Below are 11257 nucleotides of genomic sequence, written 5' to 3'. Positions count from 1 at the left end.
ACACAATAGGTGACGCAAAAAGGGACAAACAGTGATTTCCAGGTCTGAGTGGGGTAATAGTTTAAATAGCTTTGTTTACAAAGGCATGCTTTTGTTCTGACAGACAGATAGACATCTGGAGGCTCAGGTGCTCGGGTGGGGAAAGGGCAACCACCGGTTTGCTGTTAAAGACACGACCTAAACGGGAAGTATGTATAAATATTTCAAATTAATAGCCACATGAGGTCTGAAGCAGAAGTTTAATAATGTTCAACACTTGGTTGGTTTTGTCTCTTTAACAATGTAATTGGAAACAACAGAAAAAGAGTGCAGGATACTGACATTTTGTCGAGTAAAAGTACAAAGATTTGTTGAATATAATGTGTGGCACAATTTTCACAGTGAAAGAGCTAAGCAGCTTTCAAATAAATTTCAGTAGATGCATATTAAAGACATAACTGAGAAACTATGTATTGTACATTCTACGTTTTTATATTCAACACAGTGCCTTGCAAAAGTGTTCATATGTCTTAAGGTTTTCAACACAGTTCTATGCGAGATATCCACAAAAATTAGAGGATAAATATGAAATAAAGGGGAATGTTACATGGTTTTTAAAATGAAATCATTAACAAATAGAAATCTGAGAAATGTGGTGTCCAATGCATTCTGCCTCCTTTACTAGGATGACCTTAAATTAACTGTAATTAATTGCTTTCAAAAGCACTTTAACTAGTAAATGGACTGCAGAATGGGATGACGGCTTGCATATAACATCATATCAGAGAAACTTTTACATGATGAAGCTGCTTGTTGCTGTTTTCTTATACAGCGAATCAGGACTTTGACTGGATGCTAGTTGAAATGACAGGGTTGTATCCCTTTACTTAAAGGTTTCTCATTATAATGTTGAAGATATGCAAAAAAAAAAAAGAAATAAAAAGTATCTACATATTTTTGTTTAACTTGTCTGCCACTGCACCCAAGCACCTAAACTCTAAAAGCAAAGAAAGAAAAATTAAGCATTCCTTGCCCATTTAGACCACAGTGTCTACAGATGTTCAACCATACAGAATCTGTTTTAATTAGAGGAGCTGCCGGTAATCTCAGTGACAAGATGTGAAGAAACTGACAGCGATAAACCCAAAAAGACCGGTATGCCTGTAATGGCAGAGAAAGATGGTTCATCGGTCCAAAGGGGATGAATACTAAATGAATTCATGTTTTCAGATTTTTATTTGGAGAACAAATTAAAAACCATGCATCATTTTCCTTCCGCTCCAAAACAATCTCAACTTTGTGTTGCTCTATCACATGACGGCCCAACAAAATATAAAATACATAGAGGTTTGTGATTATTACATGACTAAAAATGTGGGAAATATTAAAGAACATTTTGCTAGTCATTGTAGATGAGCTCAGAATGAGAAACCTGCATAATCCCTGTGGTAAATTCCTTCCACGAACTTTCTCATGTAAATATTTACTTCATCTCCATGTATATTTCCATTGGTTTAACCCAACATTCTGGATAGATCTTGCTTCTCCCTGAGAGGAAAACACAAAGAGAAAAAGTGAATTAGTGGTTGTTGTTGTTGATGTGAGGAGGAAGAGGGTCAGGCTCTCATGTTAACATGCCTGGTCCATCTTCACAAAGTAGGTGACACTGTACCATCTCATGTTTATTTAAAGAATACATTTTATTTATGATTTGTTTTCTTTTTTTTTACACTCACTATATTCCCCAAAACTCCTTAAATAAATAATGAAAAGTCAGCTAAAGTCAGTTAAATTGACCCCCTTTGTGACAGAATGCTGATACTCACTGTGGGGCAGGAGGGTTGATGAAGCGTTGCAGGTCCTGGATGTGCTTGGCAACAACTAATGGTCAAACAGAGAAGGAAAAATGATTTGTGATTATCATCAAACATAAACGCTCCAGGTTGTTATGAGCATTGTGATGTTAAAGTGTGAATAGAACATGTTGTAAATCATCTGTGTATTCCAAATAGTAATGGTTTTGAAGGGACCAATGGTATTATTTATAATTTGGACTTAATTAATACAAGGAAGGGTTATGGAAAGAGGGGAATTCATCCTTATTTACATGTAGATTCTATCTCAGGAAGTTAGAGCCGGGTTTAAAACTACTGAAAAAAATAAAATAAAATGGGATGAATTTCTGATTACACCCAGTTTCAGAACCCGAGAAGGTTGGGTTAAAAATCAGAATGTGACTCTGAAGACTGTTGCCTCGGAGACCATCAGAGGAACTGTTCTTCTGAACATCTAAAATGTTTACATATAAAATACTCCTGAAAATGGATCACAAAATGAACAGATATAACTAAAACATAACATTTTGGGGGGTTGGTCTTACCTGAACCACCCGCCTGTCCGCTTGTTCTTCCTCCACCAAACACAGACCCGGTTCCAACATTCCCACTTCCAGTAGGTGGTTTCCCTGGCACACTTTCTGTTTTACTTTGCCCTGAGTTGCTGCTCCCAAGACCAAAATCAAGCCAGCTGACTTTACCTGCTGAGCTGCCAGACCCACTCGACACAGATGACGATGCCAACCCGTAGCCTGCTGAGCTTTTCCCCCCTGAAGCTGGATTGCTTAAACCCGTCCCAGCCGAACCTTGGTTTAGTCTGGATCCCAAAGGCCCAACTGACGACCCAAAGGATGGCAGGCTTCTCCCACTCTCTGCTGGTTTGTCTGGTTGTGTCCCGCTTGAGCCAAGAGTTGACCCAAACAATCCTGGGCCTGAGGGTCTATTAATTCCTGAACCAGTGCTCAGGCCTGGGTTTGACCTGGATTGCTGGAGTATTGAACTTATTGAGCCTGTTCCAGCTGATCCCGGCTGATTAAATGTTGACCCAGTGTTACTGAGGCTTGACCTTGACCCATAGGATGAGAGGGTTGAACTTGCTGAGCCTGCTCCTGTGGATCCAGCCCTATTGAGTCCTGACCCAGGACTACTCTGCCCTGAACTTGACCCAGCTGTTCCTGTTCTACTTTGACCTAAACTGGAAGAACTGGAAAGGGAATAGCTGGAACCACCACCGTCTGACAAGCCAGTCCCGAATAGGTTCTGTATGCTCGATGGTGAGCCCGGGCCCCCTCCTAGGTATCCACCAAATGCATTCTGAAATAAAAAGACAGCAGCGAATGAACATGTGAGTTCCCATCAAAACAATGCAGGGACAGCAATAATGGCAACCAGGTTCAGCTCTCTGTTTCACCAAACATGGAGTCCTTCAGCTCCCTCTGCTCCCCGTATATTCATATCTGTGATCGTTCACTGTGATCATTCACCGGTCTGAAAATCCAACAGAAGCCATGATTCTATCAACTTTTTTTTAAAGTATTGCAATAGAAAAGGTTGCAAAATTTGAAATAACTTCCTCTATTTCGCTAAAACATTTTCATGGTCGTTTGAGGTGGCTTTAGGCTTTTCTGAAAAAAGGAGTTTGTGCCCTAAAGTGGAGATAGAAACACATTTACAGAATAAGTTCTGGTGTAGTGAATGAACCCATCCACTCGTGTGTCTGCATCCATGGTGCTGCCCCAGAATTGGGCCTGTTGGTCCTGCCACATTTTACCATGGGTGAAATGTGGCACCCATGGTGTTTTTTTTTTAATCATAGATCTATCTCCACTTCCTCATCATCCCGTAACCAAAGCACAGAATCTGAGGTTAGTAGCAGTTCCAGAATCTGGCCGTGTTTGATCATTATTTTAATAAATCTGAAAAGACAATTCTACAACATCATGATTAGCATGAAACTAAGCTACGCTTGGTCATTGTCTTCCTACATTGTCTTGGATTCTCAGATGACTTTGATTTTTTTGCACTTGTTTAGAATAGTTTCCAACCTTTACTTCCTGTTCACTAGAGTCATGCGTAGCATTAAGATCTGATTAAATAACTTTGCGTAGCCTGATTGATTCACTCCAAACCAGCTGATGGAAGCAAGCTTAATTTGCATCTTCTTTCTTTCTTTTTTTCCTTTTTTTTTTTTTTACAACATTTCAAAAGTTTGCTCAGAATTTGGACGACAATTGGATGGAGATAGAATATAGCTAAAGGGACATTGTGTAAATGTTCCTTGTAATTATTTACATCAATCTCTGCTCTGGGTTTTGAATGTAGTCAATAAAATAATCCATTGTAGAGATTATATTTTGAAATGATTTGTGTTCTTCACTGTATTTTGTGTAAAGTCAGGAGGAACCTAAAAGACTCCTCAGTGGTCATTCTTACCCTGGCCATGCATGTTGTGTTGAGTTGCATTAATTTGCCTTTCAGGTCATCCATAACTAAGTCTTTGTACTTCAGTTTCTGAAGATGGAGATTATTTTCGTTAGTCAGCTTCATCTTGTCCATCAGCAGTCTCTCCTTCTCCTGATCGTGTTTGCGCTGAAGCTCTTCTCTGCTGCGTTTGTGCTGCTCCATAATGCCCGTGCGATTTTTGGTGAGTTCTCGATAGTCCTCAGACAGCCTCCAGTTCTCTGCCTTTAGACGGGTATTCTCGATCTGCATGTCTGACACCTGCTCTCCAACCACGTTCAGATAGTGCTGCAGCTTGTTCTCCACGTCACGGGACAGGCTGGTGCAGTTGGTGTGGATCTGCTCCAGGTGCTCCTTCTGTTTTGCGCAGGTGAGCTGGAACGCGATGTGCCTAGGGAACAGAGATTCGATCTTCTCCAGGAAAGCCTTAGAAACGTTGGAGACAGGAGCCAGCAACTGGGAAAACTCTTTCTTAGAGTTTTGCTTGAAGATGTCCAGCTCTTTTTCCAGAATGGATTTTTCTTTCCTGAGAAGGATAGCTTCCAGGAGCTGGTTGTCCCTCTCTTTAGCTATCTGCTCCCTTTCCAGATTCATTGACCTCATTGTTGCAGTAAAGTTGGAATCCAAAAACTGAAGTCTAATTTTCATTTGCTCAGTCAGCAGCCCACAGTTACAGTCCCCAGGAGGCTGGACAGCTTTAAACACAAAATATCAGTGAATAAAGGCAGCTACTGTTTCAAATACATACAGATATTACAGAGATTAGAGTGACATTGAATGGTATTTTTGTGTTTTGGGTTTGAGTAAAACATTTTGAGTTTGAATAAGTTTTATACTTACTCATAGGGCGGGTTGCCATACATGTCATTCTGCATTTCATCACCTCCATTTCACAATGTTTCTGTTTAAACAGTAAGAAAAAAAACATTAGTCTCTCAGTCTGTGAAGGATTGTCATTGAAATATAATCAGGATGTTGACATGTTTTTTTTCTTCTTCTTTTCTTGAGATTCTTGTGGCCTGAAATATGTTGCTGCACTTTTTTCAAAATGTTTCAGTCAAAGTTGAACATGTTTCTTTAATGTCACAGTTTAATGTCACAAAGGTGATTTTGTTGAACTTAAACATTCACAAAACAGACAGGATTTGAAATTTCACCTTAATACAAATAAAATCAGGTCCTGAGGAGTTGTCAAAGTGAAAAAAAGGAATCCCAGACCCCATGTTCGGTAATACTTTGTTTGAAAGGTTGTGCATAAGACTGACAGGACACTGTCATAATTATGACATAACACCTGTTATGAACATGAAAGAGTCTTCATGAATGACTGTTGTCAAAAGGTCATTCAGTAAATAATGATACTTTTAATGCAAAGGTGCCATAAAAGTCCATTAAAAGTACCATCTTTGAATTATTTGGTAAATAATGACACTTTAATGCAAAGTTCCCACTTTTAATGGACTTTTAATGCAACTTTTAAAGCAACTTCGCATTAAAAGTGTCATTATTTACCGAATGATCTTCATGACAACAGTCATAAACGTTCTTAAAGAGTCCTTCGTGTTCATGACCGTTATGTCGTGCTTATGACAGTGTCATGTCAATCTTATGCACAACACTTCAAATAAAGTGTGACCAACTGTTCAACACTACAAACACTACATGTATTTACAAACTGTAAATACATGTAACACATGTATAATACATTGCAATGCACTTAAAGTTAATTTAAAATTAATTCAATAATAGGAATCAATTTAGCATAAAATTTAACACAAACATTGTTTGAAAAAAAGAGAGGAACAAAAGTTGATAAAAGCCATTTATACCATAAATTCTATTAAAACTAATTAATTTTTTTACATTAAAGTGAAAGCCACTGATTTGTAAAAATCAGCAGAAAGGAAATCTTCAAGCTCAGGATGGTAGATTTGACTCAAGAAAATTAGGACATATTTAAGGCCATTTCAAAGAATGATGGAAGGCATTCACATCATTTTTTTTGCACACCGGATCTGATCTTGTGAATAAAACTTTTTCTATCTTCTCTTCTACAAACAACACAACAAAAAATATTCAACTTTTTTGTTGAATAAGCTGAATATTACACACAGCCCTAAACAAGGCTGTGTTTAACACAATACTGAGTAACACACACAAACACCTACAGAAACATGGAAAATAAATGCATTTCCACTTTTATGTTGTTGTTTGTGCATAGATGTGTGGATATGCCTCTAACGTTCCTAATTTTGGAACACCTTCTGTTTCCTTAGTGTGTATATTTAAACTCTATAAAAAACAGCTTTCAGTGGAGCTGACAAGAAAATAAATACATCAACCAATAAACTACAGTAGTCAGTCTGACAAACGGGGGAACAATCTACATGTGAAATCAGCTCACAATAGAACGTAAGATGCATTTAACCAGGGCTGGACATGGCATGTGGGAAACCCCACCGCCTTCCTACCTCAGCCCAAAATTCCTATGTGTGCCAAATGCCTTAAAAGTATACGTGAATTATTATTATTATTATTATTATTATTATTATTATTATTATTATTATTATTATTATTATTATTATTATTATTATTATTATTATTATTATTATTATTATTATTGTTGTTTAACCAGGAAGTCCCACTGTGATCAGAAGTCTTACAAGCGAGCCCTGGCCAAGGCAACAGGCAGAAATAAACCAATACACAGACAGTAAAACAAATGATTGGACATACAACATCCTACATTTACTGCATTTACTACATCCTAAAATTGATGTTTTGATTTTATAAAATACTGTAAATTATTCAAAAACCCTAATGCAGGAAAGGAAAATGGTATTTTTGCCAAACTCTCCCAAAGCCCTCAGGGTACTGCTGGCTGATAAAAGGCATGAGTGGTATTGGATATTTATTGTAAGACGCTTTAATAAGACGGAAATGTCAATTCCTCAACAATTGTCCTCCACAAGCTTTTGAGAAATACGTCTTACTCTGAATATAACCCAAAATGCATTGCTTTCTGTATGTTCAGGTTTTTGTAGAAACATTTTTTTTTAAAGCATTTTACACCAAAATGTTTGAGTTAACAATGTGTTCTCTCTTTTTCTTACCATGTCCATGGTCTGGAACTTGAAAATATCGATGGACCTATTGACTAAACTCTTCAGCTGAGCCAGGTCATAGTCGTTCTTAGCCTTTTCAGTGAGGGTGGCGTTCAGGAGGTTGGTGAGGTTCTTCTTCAGTTTCTGCAGGGCGACGTTTTCAATGGAGATTTGACTGAACCTCTTCTCCAGGTCCTGGTCGGGAGTCGAAGAGGCAGAGACCTGCGTGTTCCCATAGATCAGAAACAGCACAAGGCTGACTATGATGAGAGACTGGATGAGAGACGAGAAGAAGAAGACGATGCGCATATAGTAGCCACAACTCTTGCCCTTCGAGCGGTACTGCATCTTCTTCTGAGCCTCTGGACTGAACTTGTTGACCTGGGAATAGCCGCCGCTGTACATAGCTGTCAATAAGTTACAAAGCTGCCCAAGAGTTGAGATTACAATGAGCTGTCAGTAGAGTTCTGGTAAAGTCTTTCTCTAAGTAGGAAGATAACCTGCTGCAACTTGCAGTTTTAACATAGCAGACTCGTTTCACAGCAAGCCAGTTTCCCGGGACATGTAGGTCAGCTGTTTCCTCACTGCAGCACTGAAAACAACGATCGGTTGTGCATCAGGCTAAAACATGCGCAGGAGTTTATAAACCCCTCTGTCTACCCATTTTCCTTCAGGGGAAGTGGAGCCAGCTTCAGCCTCCTCCTCCTATTGGCTGCTTTCACCTTCATGCGATCCTAACATTCTGTTTACTCCCCTCATCCTACGGGTCAAAAATGACCCACCCTAACAAAAGCCCCCAAAGAAAGCAAATTAATTTAATTTTAAATCCAAAATCTATTTTGTATGATGAAACAAACTGTTATTTATCAATTCAACTCAATTTAATTCATTTTGTATGATGCATTTTTGTTATACGATACAAAAAGACAATCAACAGTATTACACTTTTTTTGTTACCACAAACCAAGTGTTTTAGCAATTTTCTTTTACACAGTAAAGGTTTATTGTAATTATATAAATGCGAAGTTATGACTTCTGAATGAATTATACTGAAAGAACAAAAGGTCAACAATTTGCAACTTTTCTGTCTCTCCTAACACAACAAAACAAAATGTAGCTTCTTGATTTACAATTTATCATCAGCTCTTTTGTTGTGTCATAATTACACGAGATGTTCAACACAAGATGAAGAACATCTTCTACTCAACATAAAGTGTTGAAGATAGATGAAGAAAATCTTCACGAGATTATGCTGAGCATCCTCAACACAAGATGAACATCTTCTGTTCATCATAAAGTGTCAAACTTATAAGATGTTCTATTTCGATAGGCTTCGCCCTTTAAGGCTAGTGGGTTTAACTCACGCGCGCAGCGAAGCACTGAAAAAAAACTTTCTCCACATCCACCTACTGGGTGGCGTTAGGGCGAGGTTGGCGTACTGGGGCATCCCTCGCAGATCCGGTGCCCTTCAATGGACACAACGGGCACCGCTAGAAAACATCTTTGCTCTTAACACAGTGCTATCTTTTGCTGAAGAAAAAGAGGGAGCTGTTTGTCCAGTCTGACCGTTATTTATACAGACCGCAGAGGAGCCCACCCATCGGGGCCCACTATGATTAAATATGGAGTTGATTTTTTTTTTTGGTCTGAAGAAAAACTATTTCAACCATCCCAAAATGACTGCAATCTCAAAAGATTCATATGAATTTGTTCAAATTCAGTATTATGCAGCGTTTGCATATGGCAGCTAAATTATTTGGTAAATAATGACACTTTAATGAGACAATTACATTTTTATCTGATTTTAATGCAAATTTTAAAGCAAAATTGCAATAAAAGTGTCATTATTTACCAAATGATACTTCTAAACAACAGTCATAAACATTCATAAAGACTTCTTTATGTTCATAGCAGGTGCCATGTCAGTCTTATGAACATATCTTCGCATAAAGTGATATCAAAATGACCCCTATATTTTAAAGTAATATTAAGGTAAATTTTGAAGATATTAACAAATAAATCTCTCACATATTCTTTCTCTCACTTTTGTGGCGATTGGCAAATCGAAATGATTTTGGTAATTCTAACTGACCCGAAACAAGCCAAGTTTGGTCTGATTTAACTTCAGACAGAAAAAAAGAGGGAAAAAAGTTTCTAGTTTCAACAATTGAACGCTGCACCACGCTGAATATGTGGAGTCTCTCCATAAAGCTGTCAAAAAGATATTTATGGGATCATGAAGAGCGTTTTCCGGTGCGCAGCATGAGGGAAGGACAAAGCCTTGTGTTGTTCTACTGGAATTCTCCCCCCGCAACATCTTTGATGATCTGAGTCTCTTGTCAACATTTTGACGTCAATCCACTTTCCTCTGTGGCAAACATGCACCGACACCATCCAGAGTGCAGAGCAATTGTTTCATTGTAGCAGTCGCCACTTTTCCTGCCATGCGTTCTTCAGATGGCAGATCTGATCTGGAGAGGAAGAAACTAATCATGGAGGAACCACTGGTGCCAAAGCTGCCCACAGTGACAAAAAAAACATTTGGCCGATGAGAGACAGAAATAAATAAGCTGAAGAAACGTGATATTTCCGATATATCTTTATATAAAATCTGTAAAGTACGTTGGGGACAGGAAGAAAAGCCGTCTGCGTAATGATGCTGATGTTGTTTTCATCTAGAATAATCAGAAGCAAACATGCCTGTAACAACAACAAGTTTATCTTTCCCATAATTTTGACATATTTTAAAGAATATGAAAAAAGTCAGTTTGACAGGAAGTAATTGTTGTAATAAATAACTTACAGGTAGTTATTTAAAAAAAACAGTGGTTTGATTACAAAGACTCATTCAGCTAATTAGAATATTATAAAAAAAATTCATTTATTTCTGGAACTTCATCACTAAGTGAAAGACATCATCTAGATTTAATACACACAGCTGTATGTTTGAAAGCCTTTACTTCTGTTAATTATGATGATTTTCCACTTCCAGTAAACACATTAAATCAATAATAAAACATTTTTCATACAGAAATGCGGGGCTAAATAAAAGGTATGCTTTAGGATGTCTATTTCAAACTGCACTTTTAATCTGACAATCAAGCCTCGTCAAAATGATGAAATGTTTTAGTAGATTGTGACTGTTTCTTATTTAAAGGTGGGATTTGACAGCACTGATATCTTTTTAATGAATCCATAATAGTTTAATGAAACACCAGCTGACAGATGTGATAATGCTCATTGTTCCATCATGCTGGGTTGGGCTTCACTAAGTTTATAACTATAAAATACTATTTTTAGCGTGTTTAGTGTTCATCTGTATCTTTTTTTTATTTTTATTGTTTTGATCAGAATCTCCCAGAAACAGGAATCATTTCTGTGTGACTCATTTAATAAAAGTTCATTTCTGCACCAGAAATGAACTTGATGTGAGTTTTGTGAACTCACATCAACAGCACAGCATGTTGCAGTAAGAGTTGTTTGAAGATTTCCAACTTTCCAAATCGGAATTAAAAAGGTCAGAGGTCACTCCTGTCGATTTTCACTGCTTTAAATGTCAAAAACTCTGAATTTTATCAATAAGCGGGCCACAGCATTAGCTTTGACCAAATTAGAGCTATGAGGAATGAATGCAAAGCCATTCTTTTGCATATTGCACTAATATTTTTAGGTGCAGACAATGTAACTTATATTTGCATCAAGCATTCATTTATTCACTTACTCATTTATGTATGAAACTACAAACTCCATGCAGAAAGACCCCAGGCTGGAGTTCGAACCACTGACATTCTTGGACCCACTATAAACCAACTGCCACCAACTTTTCCTCTGTGCTGCCAGTGAATTTCAGGTTTTGTAATTTTCAAAATTCTAAATTAA

The 11257-nt window shown here is 37.7% G+C and overlaps 1 protein-coding gene across 1 annotated transcript; it reads right to left on the bottom strand.

Annotated features, from left to right (window-relative positions):
* Nucleotides 1–220: 220 nt before the first annotated feature.
* On the bottom strand, nt 221–8044 carry plvapa (plasmalemma vesicle associated protein a). The gene is made up of 6 exons (XM_008433424.3): nt 7388–8044; nt 5115–5175; nt 4248–4969; nt 2360–3128; nt 1806–1860; nt 221–1527 (listed from the first exon to the last, which is right to left on the bottom strand). Exons 1-6 carry the CDS (start codon nt 7781–7783, stop codon nt 1494–1496), a joined length of 2037 nt encoding a protein of 678 aa, XP_008431646.1. The 5' UTR covers nt 7784–8044; the 3' UTR covers nt 221–1493.
* Nucleotides 8045–11257: the final 3213 nt, after the last annotated feature.

The sequence above is a fragment of the Poecilia reticulata genome, chromosome 17, assembly GCF_904066995.2.
Source record: "Poecilia reticulata chromosome 17, P_reticulata-male-v2, whole genome shotgun sequence".
In the NCBI taxonomy this organism is placed as follows: Eukaryota; Metazoa; Chordata; class Actinopteri; order Cyprinodontiformes; family Poeciliidae; genus Poecilia; species Poecilia reticulata.
Note: the sequence above shows the minus strand (reverse complement) of the source record. Positions and strands in the feature narration are given on the sequence as shown.

Excerpts from the sequence above, each read along its gene's own strand:
- plvapa (XM_008433424.3), bottom strand. The coding sequence starts at position 7,783 with ATGTACAGCGGCGGCTATTCCCAGGTCAACAAGTTCAGTCCAGAGGCT. Across the intron at positions 5,176-7,387 it reads AGTTCCAGACCATGGACATG|AAACATTGTGAAATGGAGGT; the intron begins GTAAGAAAAAGA and ends CTGTTTAAACAG. Across the intron at positions 3,129-4,247 it reads ACACAACATGCATGGCCAGG|AATGCATTTGGTGGATACCT; the intron begins GTAAGAATGACC and ends TTTTTATTTCAG.